General features: G+C 47.3%; 1 protein-coding gene and 1 non-coding gene across 9 annotated transcripts in view; one reads left to right on the top strand and one right to left on the bottom strand.

Moving 5' to 3' along the window:
- The window catches only part of ZMIZ1 (zinc finger MIZ-type containing 1), a 485,263-nt gene that overhangs the window by 393,796 nt on the left and 65,725 nt on the right, over positions 1 to 25,742 (top strand). For all 8 annotated transcript variants that reach the window (XM_029061647.2, XM_029061650.2, XM_029061652.2 and 5 more), the window contains one exon: positions 25,066 to 25,210. In XM_029061647.2, the coding sequence (XP_028917480.1) occupies positions 25,066 to 25,210 (145 nt within the window). The remainder of the gene's footprint in view (positions 1 to 25,065; positions 25,211 to 25,742) is intronic.
- Positions 15,912 to 16,049, bottom strand: LOC114810587. Its single transcript, XR_003758283.1, has one exon. It is a non-coding gene; the product is annotated as a small nucleolar RNA SNORA7 (small nucleolar RNA).

Genomic DNA, 25,742 nt, shown 5'->3' with positions numbered 1-25,742 from the left:
AGTTGCCATCGTTTTTACGAGATGTTCTTCCCCTTGACTCTATTTATTGCCATTGTTCTTGTCCGTCCGTCTCCCCCGATTAAACTGTAAGCCCGTCAAACGGCAGGGATTGTCTCTATCTGTTGCCGACTTGTTCATTCCAAGCGCTTAGTACAGTGCTCTGCACATAGTAAGCGCTCAATAAATACTATTGAATGAATGAAAGGAGGCTTCAGGCACCAATTTTCCAGATATTTTATAGAGTTTGAGCTGGAAGTAGGCCAGCGTATAAATCTGGTAAGGACCTGAGATTCACCCCTCCACCCCAAGCTAGGGGCCACTAGGTTGTGCCATGAAGATCAAACCAGGATCTGACCACACAGGGCTCCAGTGACCTCCCACGTACTCAGGTTTCATTCAGGAGCCCATGGAGGCATTTCCAATTTGGTGCCAAAGCTGGTAATGGACCAAGCCCGGGCCTGAGACAGAGTGAGCTGGGCTGAACCCAAGATTTTCAGTTGGTAATAATAATGGTGGTATTTGGTAAGCGTTTACTATGTGCCAAGCATCGTACTAAGCGACAGAGCAGATTCAAGATAATCAGGTTGGTCACAGTCCCTCTGTCCCACAGAGGGTTCACTGTTTAAGAGGGAGAACAGGTATTGAATCCCCACTTTTCAGATGAGGAAACCGAGGCACAAAGAAGTTAAGTGAGTTGACCAAGGTCCCGCAGAAGACAAGTGGCACACTCGAGATTAGAACCCCCACTCCCTTGAGTCCCGGGCCTGTGTTCTTTCCACTAGGCCATGTTGCTTCCCATAAGGGGCTCTGGAGCCAGGTAGGCGATGATTTCAGTTAGTGTTGCATACCCACTTTCCCAAGGCTATTAGGGAGTCAGACATGCGAGCTCCTCCTGGATGCCATGAGGAGGGGCAAACGGGGTTTAAGATGAAAAGCAGTGTGGCCTAATGGGTAGGCCATGGGCCTGGAAATCAGAAAGACCTGGATTCTAATCCCGTTTCTGTCCCTTGTCAGCTGTGTGATCTCGGGCAAGTCAATTAACTTCTCTGAGTCTCGGTTCCCTCATCTGTAAAATGGGAATTAAGACTGTGAGCCTCATGTGGGACAGGGATTTTGTCCAACTCGATTAACTTTTATCTACCCCAGTGCTTAGAACACTGCCTGGCACAGAAATGTTTAACAAGTACCATAAAAAAAATGATGGATCCGTGTGACTTCCACCTATATGGCTCTGGGTGCCACAAATGTGTGTGTATGGGCGGGGTTGGGGGAAAACTACTGCCTGCATCTGCTGCTGTTCTGACGCCAGGCAGGAGCTTCCATTTCTGAAACCCCAAACCTCGTCCTCGGCTGCGGCGGGCTTCGCTCTGTGGGCCCAACATGAGTCTGTAATTTATTTATATTGTGGGCTGTCTCCCCCTCTAGACTGTAAGCTTGTTGTGGATAGGGAGTGTATCTGTTATATCATACTCTCCAAAACGCTTAGCTCCTCTGGTGCTAACCTTCTCACTGTGCCTCGTTCTCGCCTGTCCCGCCGTCGATCCCTGGCCCACGTCCTACCTCTGGCCTGGAGCACCCTCCTTCCTCAAATCCACCAAACAATCACTCTTCCCCCCTTCAAAGCCCTACTGAAGGCTCACTTTCTTCAAGAGGGCTTCCCAGACTGTCCCCCTTTTCCTCAGCTCCCCCTCCGCTCTGCGTCACCCCGACTCGCTCTCCTTGCTCTATCCCCCCTCCCCCGCCCGGCAGCACTTGTGTATATATGTACATATCTTTAATTCTATTTATATTGATACCTGTTTACTTGTTTTGATGTATATATATATATATCTATATATCTATAATTCTATTTATATTGATGCATGCTTACTTGTTTTGATATCTGTCTCCCCTCTTCTGGTCTGTAAGCCCAGTGTGGGCAGGGATTCTCTTTATTGCTGAATTGTACTTTCCAAGTGCTTAGTACAGTGCTACGCACACAGTGAGCGCCCAGTAAATACAATTGAATGAATGAATGAACTTAGTGCCGTGCTGTGCACATAGTAAGCGTTCAATAAATATGATTGACTGACTGGATATGACTGAATCCATTGGCAGCTCGAGGTCACTCAAGGGCTGTTTTTTTAATCGTATTTGTTAAGCGCTTACCACGTGCCTGACATTGTTCTAAGCACTGGGGTCCCAGTCATAATCCCAATTTTACAGATGAGATAACTGAGTCATAAAGAAGTTAAACGACTTGCCCAAGGTCACACACCAAACAAGTGGCAGATCTGGGGCTAGAACCGAGGTCCTTTTGACTCCCAGGCCTGAGCTGAATTCACTAGGCAACACCGCTTTCCTCTGCCCATCCCAGCCCCTAGAGAGTCACTGTAGGGTCATGGCGGCAGGGATACCCGTGGTTTTATCGTAGCGGGTTTCGGTGCTGTTCCAGGTGCTCCTGGATTTTGCCTGACAACTTCGCTTCCCTTTTGAGAGGAGGCTGTTCCAGTGAATAAGAAAAGAGACACCAGGGCGGCTTTTTTTTTTCCTTTGGACAGGTAAGGAATTATTTGGGTCCTGTTTCTGGGAGATTGAGCAGAACAGGTAGGCAAGAAACAGAATACGGTATTTGGCTCTGAAGCAAGTCGAATAATTTCTCCTAAAATATGTATGCTCCAAAGGAGGGGCACAGTAGTTGGGGCAGTTCCCAGAGGAAGACAGAAATGAGGATGAGTTTCAAAATTTCCCTTTGTGACCAACCTAAAGTTGGAATATTACCAAAGTAACATGAGCTAACCCAAAGCCCTCTCCTCACATAAAGTCCTACAGGAGAAACCCCTTGTCACTCTATTCGTCTAGACTGTAAGCTTGTTGTGGGCAGGGAACATGTCTGCCAACTCTGTTACATTGTACTCTCCAAAGTACTTAGTATGGTGCTCTGCACAAAATAAATGCTCAGTAAATGTGATTATTAATTCATTCATTCAATCGTATTTATTGAGCACTTACTTTGTGCAGAGCACTATACTAAGCTCTTGGACTGTGCAATTCGGCAACAGATAGAGACAATCCCTGCCCAACAACAGGCTCACAGTCTAAAAGGGGGAGACAGACAGCAAAACAAAACAGGCAGTCAGGCGTCAATATCATCAAAATACATAAATAGAATCATAGAAATATATACATTAATAAAATAGAGTAATAAATAATACATAGAAATATACACAAGTGCTATGGGGAGGGGAAGGGAGTAGAGCAGAGGGAGGGAGTAAGGGGAATGGGGAGGGGAGGAGGGGCAGAAGGAAAGGGAGGGCTCAGTCTGGGAAGGCCTCCTGGAGGAGGTGAGCTCTCAATAGAGCTTTGAAGAGGGGAGGAGAGTTAGTTTGGCAGATGTGAGGAGGGAGGGCATTCCAGGTCAGTAGTAGGACATGGGCCAGAGGTCGATTAGTAATGGATTTAAACGCAACCCCTTCTTGAGCTCTGGAGGTTGTTGTGTTCCCACAGCAGTGTGTAACACATTAGGAAAAAAGCCAGGCACTCCTGCCTGTCCCTCTTCATGCCAGGGAGCTTTAAAATTGGAGCCTATTTAGAATAGGCCAATTGGCACCCTCTTCTTTTAGATATGAAACTTTGGTTTTAGCCCCACTGGGCTTTTGGTTATGGATTTAGGAGAATCTAGTATTGAAAGAAAGATGGGAAGCCCAGAGAGGCTCAGAAGCATGCTGCGGGAAGTCACGGTGCTGATGTTAGATCTAACGTTTTCTCCGTCCCTCTCTCAGCTTCCTCTCTTTCTTCCTCCCTCCCTCCCTCCCTCCCTCCCTTCCCCTCTCCTACCCTTCCTTCTCTCAGCCCTCCCTTTCACTTTCCCTCCCTTTCCATTTCATCCTTCTACACCAAATTTCCCTAAAGTTGATTTAGTAGATTGTAAGATCCATCTCTGTTGTAGTGTCCCAGGTGCTTAGTCCAGTGCTCTGCACAAAGTGAGCACTTAATAGATATCATTGATTGACTGGATGCAGGATCTGTTCTGTGAGGATTTTTTTCACCGCCCCACCGACTCAATCTTCCTGCCCCCGCCATCAACTCACATCATTCCCCTTCCCATGGAATGCCATTCCCTTTTCACTGTTAGACCTCAGTCCTCCCCTTTTTAAAAAGTCCACTCATTCATTCAATTCAATTAATTCAGTTCATTCAGTTGTATTTATTGAGCTGTTACTGTGTGCAGAGCACTATACTAAATCGTTGGGAAGCACAATTCAGTACCAAATAGAGACAATCCCTGCCCACAACGGTCTCACAGAAGGGCGGAGACCGACATCAAAACAAGTAAACAAGCATCAGTAGCTTCATTATAAATAAATAGAATTATAGATATATACACATCATTAATAAAAATAAATAGAATTACAATTATAAATATGTACATATATACATAAGTGCTGTGGAGCGAGGAGGGGGGTAGAGCAAAGAGAGCGAGTCAGTGCAATGAGGGGGACAGAGGAAAAGTGGGGGGCTTTACTCTGGGGAATCTTTATCTGTCATGAAGCCTAATTAATCCCCTTAAGTCATCTATATTCATCACACCCTCAGCCACCCAGCACTCCTGTAGAGGGTAACCTCTTTATAGGCAGGGATCTCATCTAACAACTTAGTTGTTCTATACTCTCCCAAGCACTTAACACAATGTTCTGCACACAGTATGCACTGTGAATACTACTGACTAATCGCTACCTTAGTCACCACCTCCCCATCCTTCATGTGTGTATCTTTAGTTTATTCCACCATCTTTTCCATCTTACATGCTTGTCCACTCCCTAAAGTCAAATTAACTTTGACTTCTTTTAGTATCCTCCAATGCCTTGTCCAATTCCTTGCTCCACGAAAGTGTGTAAATCAATATTATTTCTATTCCTGAATGCTCCACAGTCTTGTTCGGGGTGTAAGGTGCCTCTTCTGAGCACAAGCCTGATTAGGGTGGGTTAGTTAGGGCGGGTCAGAGAGTGCCCCAGTCACCAGAAGCTGAACTGAAGGAGCACTTTTTAAACTATTTATCAAACAGCTGTCATAAATCTCCAACAGAGATAGGAGTTTCTGAATCGTGGCTGAATTCTTTCTCACTTCTCCACTTCGGGACTTTCCCTTCTCAATCAAATAATCAATTGTACTTATGTGGCATAGTGGATAGAGCAAGGGCCTGGGAATCAGAAGGTCATGGCTTCTAATTCCTGTTCCATCACTTGTCTGCTGTGTGACCTTGGGCAAGTCACTTCACTTCTCTGTGCCTCCGTTACCTCATCTGTAAAATGGTAATTAAGACTGTGAGCCCTACGTGGGACAGGGACTGTGTCCAACCCAATTTGCTTGTACCCACCCCAATGCTTAGTACAGTGCCTGGCACATAGTAAGAGCATAACAAATACCATAATTATTATTACTGAGTGCCTACTGTGTGCAGAGCACTGTGCTAATCGCTTGGGAGAGTAGGGAAGCAGCATGGTCTAGTGGATAGAGCATGGGCCTGGGAGGCAGGAGGATCTGAGTTCTAATCCCAACTCCGCCACTTATCTGCTGTGTGACCCTGGACAAATCACTGAACTTCTCTAGGCCTCAGTTACCTCAACTATAAAATGGGGATTAAGACTGTGAGCCCACGTGGAACTATGTGCATACTTTTTTAGCTTGTATCTATGCCAGTGCTTAGGAAAGCACTTGATACGTAGTTGGTGGAAATTGGTAGACATGTTCCCTGTCCACAAGAGCTTACAATCTAGCGGGAGAGACAGATATTAATTTAAGTGAATAAATTGAAGATTTGTACATAAGTGCTGCGGGGCTAAGGGTGAGGTGGAAGGGTGAGTGGCCTTCATAAAAGCTCACCCCTTCATCAAGAAATGTGGCTACCATGAACTGCTTGACACTGCCTGTTACTGAGGCCCCTCCTGAAGTCTTGTGTCACTAACATATTGTTTGCTCACAGACCTCTAATTGTTAGTCTGCTTCCAAGCCAGTTGTTCAGGGGAGAGGACTATCCAGCATCAAGTGTTTTTCCAGAGATGTTTCATCTGCCAGCATTTTAGAAAGATCAACCTTTGTCACTGTTTTGTGGCTTTGTTGTTTCCCAAATGCTCTTCACCCCTCGACATTGGATAAATGTTTGAGGAAACTCCCTTATCCCGGCCTGGTGGATGCATCTCATTTGTTGACAGTCCCTTACAGGAGGTGCCATTTTGGTTCCTCATGTGGTGGTCAGGCTGCCATTTTATGTGTCATCTTCTTGCTCTTCAGCTGAGCCTCCTGATGGAAATGGAGATTAGACTGTAAGCCCGTCAAAGGGCAGGGACTGTCTCTATCTGTTGCCGACTTGTTCATTCCAAGCGCTTAGTACAGTGCTCTGCACATAGTAAGTGCTCAATAAATACTATTGAATGAATGAATGAAAGATCATCAGATGGAGTTCTTCGTTGGGTGTCTTTAGCTCGAGGCTGTTTGAACTCCTGGGGGTCTGGGCATTATCAAATCATCTTAGATTGTGAGCCCTCCCCGCCTCCCCACTGAGGGACAGAGATCGTGTCTAATTCCCACCTGTATATTGTTTCTCAGTGCTTAATACAGTGCTCTGCACACACTAAGTTCTTAACGAGTATTATTACAGTTAGGTGATCCAGTTTGGGGCACAAGCAGCGTGGCCTAGTGAATGGGCCACGGGAGTCAGAAGGACTTGGGTTTTAATACCAGCTCCACCACTTGTCCGCAGTGTGACCTTGGGGAAATCATTTCACTTCTCTGCACCTCAGTTAGCTCACCTGAAAAATAGGGATTAGTACTGTGAGCCCCATCTGGAACAGGGACCGTATCCAACGTGATTAGTTTGCATCTATCCCAGCGCTTCGTACAGTACCTGGCACATAGTAAGCACTTTAATACCCTTAAAAATCATGTCACTTCTTAAATTTTACATTAACTCTTTTGGTTCTGTCTAGTGGAAATAGGGTGACTGAGTTTGGGGAGGGGCCCGGCTGGCCGGGGGACAAAGTTGACAGTTGATCTTGGTAATAATAGTAATAACTGTGCTATTTGTTAAAACACTGGCCTAGATTCAAGATGATCAGGTTGAACACAGTTCCTGTCCCACATAGGGCTCACAATCTTAATCCCCATTTTACAGATGAGATAACTGAGGCATAGAGAAGTGAAGTGACTTGTCCAAGATCACACAGCAGACAGTTGACATAGTCGGGATTAGAACCCAGGTCCTTCCGACTCGCAGGCTTGTGCTTTATCCACTAGGCCATGCTGCTTCTCGGTAGCTTTCTTTCCATCCTTTTGCCTGCCTAGGTAGCTTTTGCCTTCCTATCAGTGTCTCAAGCAAATAGGCATTAGATATGCTGTTTCTTTTCAAGGAACTATCATAGCAGTGCAGTAGAGTTCACCTCCTTTCACCATGGCGTGGCTTATTTGGCTCTGCTCTTCTCTGGGTCCTTAAAAATATTTTGTCAGAGATTGGGCAAATATTCTCCTCTGGGTTTGTGAAACAGGTAACTCCTCTTTCATTCAAACCCTGTGTCTGTCCCTTCTCATCACAAATGTGGAAGATGAGGGAGGGAGGGAGGGAGTGTGTGTGTGTGTGTGTGTGTGTGTGTGTGTGTGTCTTTTTAATTCCATTCATCTGTTCTTCTCTGTTCTTGAGGAACCTTTAAGTCTGCTAAAGTGTTCTTTGATCTTTAATGCTCATTTGCTTCCTTTTGACATGTTGGAGTCCCCTTCCTGAAGATCATTCGATAATTCTTGCAATCCTACCTCACATCTAGCTCTTTGTACCTCTTTTTGTATGCAGCCCTTTCATTTTTTGCAAGCTTCATATCTGCTTAACTATGTTCCATCCCGGTTTGATTCCGAGATTTTACCAGGATAAATATAGCTGCTTCCTTAAACATATCCTCATCCTCTCTATATTAGACTTTTCCCAGCCGTAATAGCCATGTTTCATTCCTTATTCACTTACAGGCTTTCTGTCCTGTCTTCTTGGGAGAGTTCTTTTCCCCATTCCCAAAATGTACTAGCTTTTTTTCTAGGAGCAGGGCCAGTCTCACTTCCGATTTTATTAGTTGTTGAACCGAGTGTGTAAAGAATCCACAGGTTCAGTACGTGCCCCCTAGACCATGTGTTAATCTGAAAGTTATCCTCCTGGTAGGTAGGGAACGTGTCTATCAACTCTGTGATATTGTTACCTCCCACATGCTTAGTACAGGTGCTGTGTACAGAGTAAGTGCTCGATAAGACTGTAAGCCCGTCAAAGGGAAGGGACTGTCTCTCTCTGTTGCCGACCTGTACATTCCAAGCACTTAGTACAGTGCTCTGCACATAGTAAGCGCTCAGTAAATACTATTGAATGATAAAGGATTGATTGGTTATCCTCTCAACGTCAATAGGGTTGTGTTCTCCCCCTCATCCAAGATTATGTTTGTCTTGAAGCCGACTTCATCGGGGTTCCCCTGCTTGCCAAGGAAAACACAGGGAATTCCGGCAGATTTGTACCCCTTCAGATCCATCTCCCACATAATAATGTTGGTATTTAATGTTGGTATTTGTTAAGCGCTTACTACGTGCAGAGCACTGTTCTAAGCACTGGGGGAGATACAGGGGAATCAGGTTGTCCCACATGAGGCTCACAGTCTTAATCTCCATTTTACAGATGAGGTAGCCGAGGCCCAGAGAAGTTAAGTGACTTGCCCACAGTCACACAGCTGCCAAGTGGCAGAGCCGGGATTCGAACCTGTGACCTCTGACTCCCAAGCCCAGGCTCTTTCCACTGAGGCACGTTGCTTCTCTCTGACTCTTCTCTCAGATTTGGGAGTCAGTCAGATTGAATCCGTTCCCAGGTGGCAAAGTCCACTATTTCTGCCCAATTAAACTTACTGTGGCTTCACAGCGCTAGTGCCATAGAGAAAGAGAAGTGATATTTTCAAGTGGGGTGTTGTGCCATTATTCTATTTCTGAGGGCTTTTTTACAGGCAACCTCGCCAGAGAGACTGTCAGGACTTATGTCTGGCTTTCAACTTCCTGGAGTGAATAAAAAGAAAGTCAAACAGGTTATTACCACCACTTCATACTTTTATTTTTTCAAGCATCACCCAGGAAATGATAGGCACAGGCAGCACTCCTGAGGGCTAAAGAGAAATGTGCATTTCTCTAGGTCTCTGAGGAACTTCACTCTACACTGCCAGAAATGTGGAGGGGAAAGGGTGAGCCCCAAGAAGAGGATAGTGACCTATAACAGTAATAATATTTATTAAACCCTTACTGTGTTCCAAGTACTATTCTAAGTTCTGGGATAGATGGGAGTATGGAATTTGATGTAAAGAAATGTTGTTTTGGGTTAAAAAAAAAAGTGTTGTACTAAGATTGGAAAGGGAAAATTTGGAATGATAATTGAATCTGGATTTTTCATAAATGAGAATTAAAATGGCATTAAAGTGGAAGCAACATGGCCTAGTAGATAGAGCACAGGCCTGGGAGTCAAAAGGACCTGGGTTCTAATCCCGCCTCTACCACTTGTCAGTTGTGAGACCTTGGGCAAGTCGCTTTACTTCTTTGGGCCTCAGTTACCTCTTCTGTAAAATGGGGATTAAGACGGAGAGCCTCTTGTGGGACAGGGACTGTGTCCAACCTGATTAGCTTGTATCTTCCCCAGCACTTAGTGCTTGTCACATAGTAAGCGCTTAATAAATGCTATTATTACTATGATACTAGAGTCACACTAAGCACAGTCCCTATCCCACATGGAGTTCACAGTTTAAGTAGGAGGCAGTAAGATTTAATCCCCATAGTACAGATGAGGAAACTGAGGGACAGAGAAGCGAAGTGAAGAGACTTGCCCAAGCTCACACAGCAGGCAAATAGCAGAGTTGGAATTAATAATAATAATGTTGGTATTTGTTAAGCGCTTACTATGTGCAGAGCACTGTTCTAAGCACTGGGGTAGATACAGGATAATCAGATTGCCCCACATGAGGATCACAGTCTTAATCCCCATTTTACAGATGAGGGAACTGAGGCACAGAGAAGTAAAGCGATTTGCCCACAGTCACACAACTGACAAGTGGCAGAGCCAGGATTCGAACCCATGACCTCTGACTCCAAAGCCCGGGCTCTTTCCACTGAGCCACGCTGCAAAACCCAGGTCCTCTGACTCCAAGGCCCGGGCTCTTTCCAATAGACCATGCTACTTTACCGTGATCCTTTCAATTCCTTGGGCCAGGTATGAGTTGTTGGGGACCCAGCTCACCTTCCTAGCCACAGGTCTGCTCTCTCGTGCTCTCGGACTACCACCCCGTGTGTTGGAGAGCAGTGGGTGGCTTCCAGAATTCCTGAAAAAATTGCCAACTTGTTTTATGGAATAAAAGAACACCTTTTCACCTTTTCCCTTAGAAGTGTCTCTCCTCCCCGAAACGACCAAGCTTTCCACACTCCCAGATTAAGTCTGCCCTATATCCACCGTCCCCGAGGAGAGACAGGACCCGATTTTTTTCTGGGTGCGCTGACCAACGAGTCGTCCTGCCCTCTGCTCTTTCCATCTGGAGGGCTTTCTTAGGCAGTGGCAGCGGAATCTGCTTGGGTCAGGGAGTCAGACCTGGTCAGAACAAAACAAACAGTGAATTAGCAGCTGGCAGAGACACTTAGATTTGTGAGGGAGGATGCCATGCCGTTTCTACTGGTCAGTCCTGAATAATTTATCTACTCCATTCCCATCTCTGCTGTCCCCTTGCGTTCTCTCTATGGGACATAAACAGCATAGTTTCTGCTTTTCTTTTTCCCTCTTCTTTTCCTTCTTTCCTCCTTTTTTCCTCTTCTTTTCCTTTTCCTCTTCTTCTTTTTCCCTAGCCCACTGAACCTCATACTCCCACCATATCTGCTTGTCTATGCCATGGGCCTTCATCCTCCTGACTTCCCCGCTTCTCTCCAGTGCTCCTGGTGGACTTGGTTTCCATTTAAGAAAGTGTGCAGGAGTGAGGCAGCGGGGTTCGGGGTTTTGAGCCCAGGCCTGGGAGTCAGGTGACCTGGGTTTTATTCTCAGTTCTGCCTCTCACCTGCTGTGTTATCTCGGTCAAGTCACTTAATTTCTCTGTGCCTCACTTTCTTCCTCTGTAAAATGGGGATATAATAATAATAATGATGGTATTTGAGCACTTTACTATGTGCTAAGAACTGGGGTAGATACAAGGTAATCAGGTTGTTCCATTTGGGGCTCACAGTCTTAATCCCCATTTTACAGATGAGGTAACTGAGTCGCAGAGAAGTTAAGTGACTTGCCCATAGTTATACAGCTAACAAGTGGCGGAGCCGGGATTAGAACCCACAGCCTCTGACTCCCAAGCCCGTGTTCTTTCCACTAAGCCAGGCTGGGGGTACCATATCTGTTCTCCCTCGCTTTAGACTATAAGTCCCATGAGGAACAGGGACCATCTGATCTGATTTTTTTGTTGTTATCCCAGCCCTTAACACAGTGCTAGGCATGTAGACAGCGTACATTTCTCATTATTATGTTTTCAACTGCCTTTATAAATCAAGGATGGGGAGGGGCAGGCAAAAGGAGAGAAAGGTGTGGGGGAAGGAGCAATCAGGGGTCTTTATCGAGCACTTACTGTGTCCGGAGCACTGTACTAAGTGTTTGGGGGAGTACAGTAACACAGAATTGGAAGATATGTCCCCAGCCCACAGGGAGTTTAGAGTCTATCAGGTCTCGCCGCAGAACACTAAGCATATTCTGATGCCCTGCAGTGCCTGGTCATTTGTTTTGGAAATTATGGTGACCGAGACCAGCTGCCTTTTGTCCCCAGCCCCTTGTCTATTATTGTTTTGGGTTATTTTGCTTGTTTGTTCTTTTAGTATTGAAGCCCTTCCAATGTGCCAGGTACCGTGCTAAGCACTGGGGTAGATACAAGATAAGCTGGACACAGTCCGTGTCCCACTTGGATCTTACTTAATCTCCATTTTACAGATGAGATCACTGAGGCTCAGAGAAGCGAAGTGACGTGCCCAAGGTCGCACAGCAGATAAGTGGTGGAGCCAAAACTAGAACCCAGGTTTTTTGACTCCCAGGCCCGTGCTCTAACCACTAGGCCAAGCTGCTTCTCCAAAGATTTTGTTTCCAGAGGTTAACGTCTGAGTCTCGTTTAGTAATTTTGGAGTTACCACCTTTGAGGGAGTTTTTGTTTCCTCAGGTCCTACAAGCGATTGCTCCCCAAGATTTCTGTCCCCAACTCCCTCTCCCTTCTGTGTCACCTATGCATTTGAAACTTTATCCTTTATGCACTAGATATTCACCCCACCCTAAGCTCCACAGCACTTAAGATCCTATCCATTATTCATATATTTATATTAATCTGTCTCCCCCTCGTAAACCGAAAGCGCCTGCTGGACAGGGAATGTGTCCATAGACTCCGTTGTACTCTCCCAAGCGCTTAGTACAGTGCTCTGCACACAGTAAGTGCTCAATAAAGACCATTGATTGACTGATTAAGGTGCCCAATAAATCCCAGCCCTCAAATTAAAAGGTTCCCTCTCTTCATGTTCTGCTGATAGGACTAGAGAAAAATAAGGCAGAGAGCCTGAAGAGTGTCAATCCCCGACAGGCAGCTGCCTTAAGTTGGCTGCAGAAAACTGAATGAGAAGGTCATGTGATTCTTTCGCCTACAGAGCCCTGGCAAGTTTTGGGAACATTTCCTCCCACTCCCGTGCTCCCCCAGCTTGTCATTTTTAATAAATGGAAAGCGCTCCTGTTGGAAGAGGAGAGAAATTGGCGGGGCCACAGTGGAGGGGGAGGGGAAAACACATTCCGCCAATCAATTCCAAAAAGCCAAACCATTTTGTGGCTTGTCTCCTCTGCCCTCCTCACCTCTGTGTTTCCTTCTCTTGAGCCCAGTCTCCTTTTCAGGGGTTGAAATTGTATGTCAGTTAGGTAGGGGGAGGGCGGAGGGAGAGGGAAAGAGCTGACAAGAAGTGAGGTGGGGCCGGGCAGGGCGGAGGGACATCTCTGTTGCGGCTGCTGAAAACTGATTCTTGTGTGCCGGTTTTAAACATTGTGAAGATGCATCAACACATGACATGATTTCACACAGTGTCCTGGTAATGCCCTCGTCAGCAGCTTCAGAGGGAAGAGCTCAATGGAGCAGAGAGAGACATTTTTGTGCAAACTGCACGGCTAAATTTGGAATATCGGCACTCATTTCCTGCAGTCATATTAGAGGGGCTCGGGGTTTGCAGTGGCCCATACTCTTTCACTCTGCAGGGTCCTTTGATATCCCAGATCGGCCCTGCCCTGCAACTCTCGCACCTGGGCACTTGGGGGTCATATGGTTATGCACGGAGAGTAGGAGGAGAGAGAGAGACTACCATCTTGACTCCCTATGGAAGTGAAAACAGAGTTGAATGGAGAAGCGGTGTGGCCTCATGGGTAGAGCATGGGCCTGGGACTCAAAGTGGGCCTGGGACTCAAAGTACCTGGTTTCTGATCCTGGCTCTGCCACTTGTCTCATCAAAATCATCGGTGGTATTTACTGAGTGCTTACTGTGTGCAGAGCACCGTATTGAGTGCTTGGGAGATGACAATAGTCAATCGTATTTATTAAGCTCTTACTATGTGCTGAGCACTGTACAGCAGAGTTGGCAGACATGTTCCCTGCCTACAACAAGCCCAAAGTCTAGAGGGGGAGACTGACATTAATGTTGTTATTGTTATTAACATTGCTGTAGGCTACTCGCCCAAGCGCTTAGCACAGTGCTCTGCACATAGTAAGCACTAAATAATTACGATTGACTGAATTTAAATAAATAATTGTGTGCTGCATATCCTTGGACAAGTCACTTAATTTCTCCATTCTTCAGTTACCTCATCTATAAAATGGGATTATGGCAATGAGCCACATGTGGGACAGGGATTGTGTCCAACGTGAGTAGCTTGTATCTAACCCAGCACTTAGTACAGCGCCTGGCACATAGTACGTGCTTAACAAATACCATTAAAAGAAATCATTGGAGCCAAAACTCACTGCAGACACCGTGTGACAGGAATACAGCCACAGGGCTTGTTTCATTGGTTCCTGTCCCTGGTCTATCATACCTCAATATCGAGCACCTCTCCTATATTTTATCTCCTTATTTTTTTTCAGGTGGGTTAGGGAAGGGTGGGAAAGAAGACAAAAAGGATTGGGGGGGTGGGGTGGAAAGCACTGAGCTAATTCAGGAGTTACTCAACACCACAGCAAACTACATTTCTTCTTTCCCAACTCTCGCCTACTCTCTTACTCCCTAAAAGGCTCCCTCTCTTTAGTTCTGCTTTTGGCATCTGAGCGATTACCATTTCCCAAAATGAACAGGATTGGAAACAGAAGTGAGTTCAGAGGTTAGAATCCTAGGTTCCCCTGAATCTTTTGCTGTCGAGGCTGTTGCAGGAGGCTGGAAAAGATCGCCACTCAGTGCCATTTGAAAGTTTAGGAAAGGACTCGGCCCAGTTCAGAGAGGGCGAGCGTGATTCCTCGCTGGCGTTCTGCCCTCACATCCAATCTACTGGCACAATCTGCCACTTTTACCTCAGAAACATTTCACAGCTTCGCCCCTTCCCCTCCCGGCAGACTCTCACCGAGCAGGTTCAAGCACTTGTCGTAGCAGGATTGGACTTTTGTACCCGCCTCCTCACTGGGTCTCTCTGCCTCCAACCTCTCCCCCTTTAAGTCCACCCTGCACGCTACTGCCCAACACAGGGTGCTCATCTCACTCCTCCTCCAAACCATCAATTGGTTCCGTCATCTTCTGCGCTTAGTACAGTGCTTAATGCAGTACTTAAGCACTTAGTACTGCGCTTTGCACACAGTAAGTGCTCAATAAATACGATTAATAATCAAGCAAAGCCTCCTTTCCAGTGATTTCAAGACTCACTCCACCTGCTCTGTCCACCTCACTTAGCTCTCCTCTCCCCATTATCGCAAGTAGCCCTCTTTGCTCCCTCCAAGTCCTCCTCTTGGCTGCACCCCATTCACATCTGGCCTGACTCCACCATCTGCTCAAGCTGGCCCCAGGACCTCGAACTCCCTTCTCCCCTAAATCTGTCCTCCCTATCTTGGAAGCCCTCCTAAAATCCCACTTCCTCCAATGAGTCTTCCCCAATGCATAATAATAAAAATAATTATGGTATGTGGAGTGTAAGGTCCTTGTGGACAGGGAATGGATCAAGTGTTCAGTGAGTGCTCTGCATTCTGTAGGAGCTCAATAAATACCATTATTTGTACTAAGCAGGAATGCAGAAAGGCTGTCCATTCCAGTTCCACACAGTCCACATCTAGCTAACCTCCCCCAACCCAGACTGTAACCTCTTTGGGGGCAGGGAATGTGTCAGTTATACTGTTATATTGTACTCTCCCAAGCTCTTAGTACAGTTCTCTGCACACAGTATGTGCTCAATAGATACTGTTGACTAACTAAGCCGTCAGGGGCACCATATTCTAGGAGTCCTGCACAAGCTTGAGTTGGCGGTATAGTACTGACACTTTGGGCAGAGTCAGCCACCATCTCCTGAGTCTCTCCCCCTCCCCATTTTAGGAACAATTAAGGCTAGTTCGGGGAAGGGCTGAAGTGTAGGGAAGGCTTGAGTTCAGTCAGAGGTATTTATTGAGCATGTATTTTGTGCAGAGCACTGTACTAAGTGCTTCTTGTCTTATGCCGTCGAGTCGTTTCCGACCCATAGCGACACTATGGACGCATCTCTCCCAGAACACCCCTCTCTCCATCTGCAGTCGTTTTGGTCGTGGATCCGTAGAGTTTTCTTGGTAAAAATATGGAGGTGGTTTACCATTGCCGCCTTCCGCACAGTAAACTCGAGCCTCCACCCTTACCTGTACCATGCCGCTGCTGCCCAGCATGGGCGAGTTTCGACTTGTAGCAGATTGCCTTCCACTCACTAGCCACTGGCCAAGCTAGGAATGGAATGGGTAGGCCTCTGCCTGACTCTCCCTCCTGTAACCGAGACTGATAGAGTACTGGAAACTATCCAGGTGCGACCCGGAGAGGGGAACTAAGTGCTTGGGAGAGCACAGTATAATAATATAACAGACACATTCCCTCCTCACAATGAGCTTAGTCTAGAGTGCATTCATGAATGCACAGCTATCTCGGGAAACTGTTCCCCGGCAGTTTAAGCAGCAGCTGGATTCCCACAGTGTCTTACAGCCAATCCTTCCCTTCCTCATCTGCCCTCCATAAACAGGCCCAGGACCAAATTAGGTCTGGTATTCAGGGTTGTGGGGCTCAATTTAGGCTGGGATTTTCCCATCTTCCCCATCTCTGCACCTCAGGGGGAGAGCCACTCTGACTCAAGGGTGAGGAACTGGGTACTCCGTAACCAGATCTACCTGGAGCAGAACTAGCCTGGGGTGGGGGTTGGGTGATCCTTTTCTGGGCCTGAGGAACATTTTCTGTCTCATCAGTAGTACTGGTTTATTCATTCAGTCGTATTTAATGAGTGCTTACTGTGTGCAAAGTGCTTGGGAGAGTACAATATAATATCGTTGAGCACCTTTTCTGGGCAGAGCACTGGCCCGAGTCTCCACCTTTCCCTCCCACTCCAGCACCGGCCATGGCAAAGACCCAAGCTATCACCATCTGCTTGGGGAAGGGGAAGCCTTTGAACAACGCCCCTATCTGGTGTTCCTCTAATAACTCCAGAACCCACAGGGCCACATCTTAGACTAACTGCTCACTTACCCCTGCAGCATGACCTAATGGGTAGAGCACGGGGCTGAGAGTCAGAAGGGACTGAGTTCTAATCCCAGCTCTGCCACTTGTCAGTAGTGGCGAGGTAGTGCATGACCTCTGGTAAATCACTTGACTTCTCTGTGCCTCAGTTGCCTTTTCTGCAAAATGGGGATTAAGACTGTGAGCCCCAAGTGTGGACTGTTTAACCTATTTCTACCAAGTGCTTAGTTCAGTGATTGGCACACAGGAAGTGCCTAACAAATACCATAAAAAAACCCTGCACAGTTCTCCTGTGGTTCATTCATTCATTCAATAGTATTTATTGAGCGCTATGTGCAGAGCACTGTACTAAGCGCTTGGAATGTACAACGTGCACGCGCACACACACACTCCCCTCTCTCTCTTCACCCCCCCCTCCAAGAGGCCCCTTGCAATTTAGCTCCACCTTTTATATTTCCATTGCAGTGAGAAAGAAATAGGGAGTCTGACAAGCTTCTGACTGACTATCTACTGCAGCGAGAAAACAGTAGGTCCTCCAGCCATCCCTTGCGAAGCAATACCATTGAAATGATTCAGCCGCTGCCCCGTCCCTTCCTTTACCTGCCTTCGGAGCTGTAAATATACCATCTGCCTATGAATAACAGTTTGCTACTGCCCCTTTAAGCATGCTCCCTAACAAGAGGAGGTGATTTACTGAAGTGATAAGCTGTAACTAATACCAGGATATCATAATAGGTAAATAGATTAGCACCAGGCTCCTCTGTATTTTGCCTTCTAGGGAGTCCATTGGCTCTTGCAGCTGCTGGAAATGCTTACCCCAGCACTTTACCATACAGAGAGTTAAATCACCCAATTCCAAAATTGTATTTATTGACAGGCCTGGGTATGAAGCAAATGAAATGCATTAGCAAATCTATCAGACCCCACTGATCGATTAGCATGTTCGCCGGCCCCTCGTACAAAGAGCCATAATGGAATCAATCCGCTCCTCATTACTCTGGTTATAGACTGGGGAAATGCCGTTCGGGACTGTGGCCGCCAAGAAGGCCGCCATTTCTTATCAAAATGTTGACAGTGGGGCCTGCATCCCCCTTCTCCCCTGGTCCCCGGCCATTCCTCTCCCATCTTCGTCTGTTGGCTGCGAGGATTTGCACCCTTAATTATTATTATCGTATTTGTTAAGGGCTTACTATGTGCCAGGCCTGTACTAAGCACTGGGCTGGATACAAGCAAATTGTGCTGGATACAGTCCCTGTCCCACATGGGGCTCTCAGTCTCAATCCCCATTTTACAGATGAGATAATTGAGGCACAGAGAAGTGAAGTCACTTGCCCAAGGTCGGGGAAGCAGCGTGGCTCAGTGGAAAGAGCCTGGGCTTCGGAGTCAGAGGTCACGGGTTCGACTCCCGGCTCTGCCACTTGTCAGCTGTGTGACTGTGGGCAAGTCACTTCACTTCTCTGTGCCTCAGTGACCTCATCTGGAAAATGGGGATTAACCGTGAGCCTCACGTGGGACAACCTGATGACGCTGTATCTACCCCAGCGCTTAGAACAGTGCTCGACATGTAGTAAGCGCTTAACAAATACCAACATTATTATTATCATTATTATTATTAACAAACAAGTGGCAGAGGCGCGATTAGAACCCATGACCTTCTGAGGTCTGGGGTCTACCCACTATACCATACTAATTCACCCACAGCACTTATGTACGTGTCTGTAATATATTTTATTAATGTTATATTGATATCTGTCTCCCCCTCTAGACTGTGAGCCCCTCGTGGGCTGGAAACCTATCGACAACTTTGTTGTACTGTCCCAAGCAAGTAGTATGATGCTCTGTAAATAACAAATGTTCAATGAATAACAGAAGCAGCGTGGTTTAGTGGAAACGGCCCGGGCTTGGGAGTCAGAGGATGTGGGTTCTAATCACGGCTCTACCACTCGTCTGCTGTGTGACCTTGGGCAAATCACTTATCTTCTCTGTGCCTCAGTTATCTCATCTGTAAAATGGGGATTAAGACTGTGAGCCCCACGTGGGACAACCTGATTACCTTGTAACTACCCCAGCACTCAGAGCAGTGCTTGGCACATAGTAAGCGCTTAACACATACCATAATTATTATTATTATTACAGTTGATTGAAGATTCTTGCAGGAGTCTGTAGGGCTTTAGTTCTTTACCCTTGTATTTATCAAGGTGTGTCCCGACTGGATTATTATGTCAGCCTTCTCTCTGATCTCCCTTCCTCCTATCTCTCCCCACTCCAGTCTATTGTTCATTCCGCTGCCCAGATCATCTTCCTACAGAAATGCTCTGGGCATGTCACTCCCCTCCTCAAAAACCTCCAGTGGTTGCCTATCAACCTTCGCACAAAACAAAAACTTCTCACTCTTGGCTTCAAAGCTCTCCATCACCTTGCCCCCTCCTACCTCACCTCCCTTGTCTCTTTCTACCGCCCACCCCGCACGCTCCGCTCCTCTGTCGCTCACCTCCTCACGGTCCCCCGTTCACGCCTATCCCGCCGTCGACCCCTGGCCCACGTCCTACCGCTGTCCTGGAATGCCCTCCCTCCTCACCTCCGCCAAACTAACTCTCTTCTCCTCTTCAAAGCCCTACTGAGAGCTCACCTCCTCCAAGAGGCCTTCCCAGACTTAGCTACCCCTTTTTCCCTCTGCTCCCCCTCCACCCTCTGCTCCTCCCCCTCCCCCTTCACCTCAGCTGAGCCCCCTTTCCCTCTGCTCCGCCTCCCCTCACCACCCCATCCTCTGCTCCTCCCCCCTTGCCTTCCCTCCCCTCAGCACTGTGCTCATTTGTATATATTATTTATTACCCTATTTATTTTGTTAATGAGGTGTACATCCCCTTGATTCTATTTATCATGATAATGTTGTCTCGTTTTTGTTTCGTTCTGTTTTGCTCTGCCGTGTGTCTCCCCCGATTAGACTGTGAGCCCGTCATTGGGCAGGGTCCCTATCTGTTGCCAAATTGTACATTCCAAGCGCTTAGTACAGTGCTCTGCACAGAGTAAGCACTTAATAAGTACTATTGAATGAATGAATGAATGACCCTCCCTCAGGCAACTACTACATAGGGGAAGTCTCCCATTCTGAGAAGCAGGTGACTTGAGACTAGATGTAGCCCCAAACTCCTGTGACTATTGAAGTCGTGTTAGGCTTTGCAGCCGCAAAACTGAACGAGAAGCCCAGGTTTGCCTCCAAGGTTTTCCCCTCAAGTAGTCCTAACCAGGTGATCTTCATTCTTTCTCCTGCTTTTCCTGGAAGCACTGATGTGAACCTCTGATTCGGGCTCGGAGATCCCAGCCCACACCCACAGCCGACCGTGGTATCTTTCCAGTGTGGTTCTCTGGTCCCCTGGGCCTTCTGATGGCAGTTTACAGTTCACTGGACCTGCTTGGTCCAGTTACAGTCTATGAGTGACCGACCAGGGAGAGGCCGATGTCGTGGGTGACCGTTCTAGCCGCCATGATCCAGGTGGCTACCCTGATGGACGCTGGGAGGTTCCCTTTTGGTCTTCGTTCCCTTTCTATCTCTTTCTCAGTCTTTCTCCTACCGATTTACAGCTAGGGTGGAGGTAAGAGTGTAGAGAGTGGGGTGCATGTGTGTCCGTGTGTATGTTCATACAGCAAGCCCCAGACTGCCTCAGATAATAATTCCTGATCGTTGTCACTATCGGCGTTTGCCTTCAAATGACGTGACTTGTGTTATGCGCGAATGAGAACTCGTGATTTGCCTACGAGTCGCGCGTGGCCGTGGGATTGGCGCAGCAAGGAGCATGCTTCCCGGGGGCAGAGGATGGAGCTGCAAATGGGCAGGAGATGAAGCAGCCGGAAGATGAAATGCACCTGAATTAACAAGGGTCTCGTTCATTTCCACTGATTTTTCCCTAGTTCCTCTAAAATACCAGAAAACAGGAGCTCTCCCAGTATAGTACATGTAGTCATAGCTAACATATATTTTGTGCCTTATAGGTAATATTTATTGAACACACGCATATATGTGTTTACATTTGCCTGCGTGTGTGTGTCTCAATTTTGTTCTTTTAATTGCCACTTTCATTCAATTTTTTCCTTTAAGAAAAAAAGGCTTACTGCCATTTTAAATCATTCCCCCTGCTCCTCCTACGTGCAGAATGCCAAGAGGAAAGATAGGTCAGGTTTAATCAGATGATCTTGATTCTGTCGATTTCCCCACAGGCAGAGTCTGTAAGTGAGAATGAAGGTGGACGCTAATCGCAGGCCCCTCCCCCGCGCCCCAGCCAATTGTAGTTTTGCTATCCCTCGTTGCCCTTGAGGACTGAGAGAAGCTGGCCAATGTAAGCTCATTGAGGGCGGGGAATGTGTCTGTTTATTGTTACGTTGTACTCTCCCAAGCGCTTAGTACGGTGCTCTGCACCCAGTAAGCGTTCAATAAATACCATCGAATGAACAACGCATGAGTATTTTAACCCCCGTGCCTGGATTGGGCAGGGTGCATGTTGAGGCGTTGACTCCATGCCAAGGTGAGCCCTGCTCTCTGGGGGGGTTAATGTAGTTCTAGTTCTCCCCGGCCTGTCAGGGACCGGCTTCTGTCTTCTAGGAACCGCACGACATTCAACCGCGGCACGTGGCTGAAATCCCACCACTCCAAAGGCTCTGGGAGCTCCATGGGGGCTGGTTTTTCTGTAAAGCGCCTGGGCTCCCTTTTCAGCAGGAGGAGGGGAAAGGCAGCTGCCTGGCTGTTGAGAGAGAAAGAGTGAACTGGCACCATCTGTAGTTTTCCTTTGTACTTGCTTCTTTATCTGTTCATTATGGTGTGATGCCGAATTTCCCCGTGCTCTGAGTTTAAATGAGTTGAGATGTGCCTAATACCGTCAGCATAAAATGCAGTCACTAAGTACACTAAAGATGAATGGTCTAATCTGTAAATTCATTTTGGGTTTGTTTCATTTGACTTGAATAGACCCAGGGTGCACTGCGCTTTGGAACCCAGCTGAGCTAGACGCACCCAGCTCTTATTTCCTATGACGAGACGGGTGAAACACGGACCGTTAGCAGTAGTCACTGTATTTCTTAAATGCTTCTTGTGTGCAGACCCACTGTACTGAGTGCCTGGAGAGGATGCAAAGGTGGGAATTAGACACGGTCCCTGCCCCTCGGGCGGCTTACAATCTAAGAAACCTGCAGGTTTGCAGTCAGTAACACAAGCCCTGAATGATCTTTTGGAGGGGAAAGAGTCATTTGTTGCTTGCTGCTCTAGACTGTAAACTCCTCTTGGGCAGGGACTGTGTCTACCAACTCCATTGTATTGTACTCTGCCAGGAACTTAGGACAGTATTCCAACTAAGAGTTCAATAAATGCCATTGATGATGTCGATGATGATGATGATGTTGTCTGGGGGTTGCTCGAAGAGCAGCGTGTGTGCGTGTGTGTACTCATGTCTGGTGGGATTGCAGCCTACGGATGAGCACGCGTCATACACGGCAGGGAATGGCTCCAAAGGAGAAAAAAAATCAAACCTACAATTCCAGGAACTTTTTTTTCCCCCTGATAACCCTCTACCTTAGAGATTCTCTCCCGCCAGATATAATGTCCTCCTTGGTGACCAAACCCTCCTGGACATCTCCATTGATACTTCTGTCAGAAACGTGCCTGCTAGCTAATAGTGATGACAACTCATTAACAGACTTCCTCCCAGCAAGTCCATTGCTCTTTGGACCTCCCCCAGCAAATCCTTTTCCTTTGCTCTCTCCTCCGCCTGTGTGTTCTTGTTCTCTCTGTCTCCTTCCTCCTCTCTCTCTCTCCCTCCCAGAAAGAGGTTCTGCCTATAGTTGGCAAATGGGCCTGCCCAGTTCTAGTAAAAGAGGCTGTTTTTTTGTTGGGGGATTTTCTCTAGGTTGGTTCTACCAAGATGGACCAGAAGCAGCTCCCACTCTGCCCCCCGCCCTCGGATTCCCCGGTTAAGGTGGACGGTTTCCGAGCACAAGGGTGTAATTACCCTCAGCTGTGGAGAGAGTACAGTGCCTCTCTCGTTCTGACATGGCTGCGGTCAGCGTTTGGCAGGACACACCGTCCGGCCGTTTCTCAGAAATCAAGCGGCCGTTATGGGCACGGAGGCAGCTTTGCGGGAGCCGTGCCTCTTGTCTCCCCACAGCGTCGACAGACACAGCCTTTGTCGCTGGCTGCCTGTGAGCAGTGATTTGGCAGAACGAAAGCACAGGTCACTTCAATCAGCAGGGTACTGACAGGAATTTGGGGCTAACGGTATGGGAATCAGGGCCCCAGCTAGCTCACAAGCATAATACACCACCAGGCATTGGGAATATCCCAGAAACATATTGGAAAGATATAGGATTCCTTTTTTCTGGACACCAAAACAGTTTAAAATATCAACAACCATACGTTTCCCCCCTCAAAATTAATTATCAGTAGTTTTCTGTAGCTACTCTAAATAAGTGACATCCACCATAACCAGTTGTATTTCATTTCTCAGGTTACCAGTTGGATATTTAGAATGCCAGCTCTGTGCTTTCTTCTAGCTCTTTAATTCCCAAAGATCTCTTTTCACTCCTCTTCTGGTCCATCTTCCTCAGACATTCTCCGTAAGTGGAACTTTCTAATTAGAGCCACCGAAAATGCTTCGGATGTTAGCAATTACACCACTTTGCTTGAGCAGTGATGGAAGAAAAGGAAGATGGTGTCTCTCAAACAGTGGCATTCTTAAATGCTGAGTTATCCCTACAGAGTGAGCTCTGACTAATGCCAAAGGGATCAAAGGGTGGCCACCAAAAACAATGCATGAAAAACATCCGTAGCCATATTGCGCCTACCCTTTTAGGTTATTCAAACTGAAAAAACCTGATGTTCTTTTCAGTACTTAATTCCTTTGATTACTTTCAGCACTTCACAGGGTCTGAGGGTGAAGTGAGAGCGTAACTGGTCATTTTGGGTTTCCAAAGCTTTGGGGAAACACACACATACACACGCCCATTTTAAAGCACTCATTTTGGGGCCTGTTCAATTCAAGGTGGTGATATGTTTTAAATCATCTTTGTCATCATTTTTAACTATTTGCAAACGGAATTGAAAATGCTTCTTTTCACCCATAGCTTAAAATGAATGTAGTGTGGACTAGTAGAAAGAGCCAGGAGATCTGGGTTCTGGTCCCACTTGCCTGCTGTGAGAACTTGGGCTCGGTCACTTAACTTTTTGCCTCAATTTTCTCATCTTTAAAATGAGGATTAAGTACCTTTTCTCCTAACTCCTTAGACCGGGAGCCCCATTTGGCTCAGGGATCCTGTCTGACGTATTGTGTTGTATTTATCCTAGTGTTTAGCACAGTGCTGTATACGTAAAAAGCACTTAACAAAATGCACTCAGCTATTACTATTAGTAGTAGCAGAAGTGGTATGAATTTAGAAGAACTCTCTTCCTCTACCCCTCACCTCACGCTCTTAAATCCTTTAATATCTTTGATTGTCAGTTACGTTAAAGTCATGTAGACAGCTTCAGGGAGTCACTGCCTCTCTCTGTTGGTTGGGGGCCTGCGGAAAGGTGTGTCTTTTCGTGGATGAGGCTCAGGTTGTTTGCTTGCAAACTGCTCCCTGACATCTGGCAAAGTCTTCAAAGGCTGCAAATTATTCTAAACAGCCAAGGGTTTTGTGTTTTTTACTATCAATTTAGTGAGTTTTGTGCAGTAAAGTTACATACAGAGAAATCGTAGTATTGCCATTTGTGCAGAATGCGGTATGCCTGTGTTTTGGCAAGGAGAAGCTGAGGTGTCACCGTAAACAACCTGTGATCAAGTGAGAGGGGAGGGAGAGGTGCAGGCGGTAGGTAGACGCTGAAAACCGTCTCTAGTTGAGACCCTAAGGAAAACATTCACAGTGACATTTTAGAAGTAGTCTCTGAGGGATCACTCTGTTCACACCCTAATCACTTCTGGCCCCCGAGCATCTCTGGGCATCAGTCCTCAAAGGGCAATGCTTCCTATACAACAACGTTCTTCTCCACAGCCTCTGCCGCCCCCAAGAGTTTTCCTAAGTCTCTCAGCCTCATCGGGCCATCATCTCTTTGAGACTTCTCATCCTCCGTTTTCTGTGCCTCCCTCCTCTGAAGGTGAATTGTCGTCCCTCTCATTTCCATCGGCATCTTCCCGTGGCTCCCTAAAACCCAGTGGCCTGTCCTGGTGCATAAAGTGGAATCGGGTTCCCCCGACTTCCTGGGCATTGAGTGGATTCCTGGGCTTGGAGAAGGGAGGGGAAGACCAGGGACCCTGGGGGAAAAATTGTCCTGACCTCTGGCAGCCTACAACTGCATTTCTTGTTTTCTTCCAGCCCTGCTGTCGTCCTGGTGTGAAGAGTTGGGTCGCCTGCTCCTCCTCCGTCACCAGAAAAGCCGGCAGAACGACCCCCCTGGGAAGCTCCCTATGCAGCCCCCCCTGAACTCCATGAGCTCCATGAAACCCACACTGTCCCACGGGTGAGTAACGGAGGGGCCGGGAAACCCCCACATTCTGGTCCGGAGGGGCAGGGTTCAGAGGGGCAGTGGGAGCCCTGTATGGGGCGGGGACTGGTTCAGGTCTGATTATCTTGTGTCGACCCCAGTGCGTAGCACGATGTTTGCTGCAGAATCGGCGCTTCGCAAATACCACAATGACTGTTGTTATCATTACGGTTCTGGAGGTTGGGGTCAACGGGCAGCAGGAGGCAGTCTCGGGGCCTGCCTCAGTCCTTGATGGAGGTGGCCCTTTTTAAAAAATTTATCCAGGCAATTAATTGTTCATCACTGAGTGCAATTTGGGCTCCTTTTCTCCCCACGGTTGGATTCAGTTTGTGCTGCTCGACCCCGGGAGAACTAATTCCTCCTGGACCTCTTGGATCGGATCCCTTCTGCTCTGCCCTGATCTCCCCCTTAATGGTGAATGGCCCTCTGCCTTGTACAGCTGCGGGTCACAGAAGAGCTGGGGTGCCTGGGTGTCTGACGGCAGGAGCGTGGTGCTCAGGTTCCCTAG

Source organism: Ornithorhynchus anatinus, chromosome 3 (genome assembly GCF_004115215.2).
Source record: "Ornithorhynchus anatinus isolate Pmale09 chromosome 3, mOrnAna1.pri.v4, whole genome shotgun sequence".
NCBI lineage: Eukaryota > Metazoa > Chordata > Mammalia > Monotremata > Ornithorhynchidae > Ornithorhynchus > Ornithorhynchus anatinus.
This window is presented reverse-complemented; position numbering and strand designations above follow the sequence as displayed.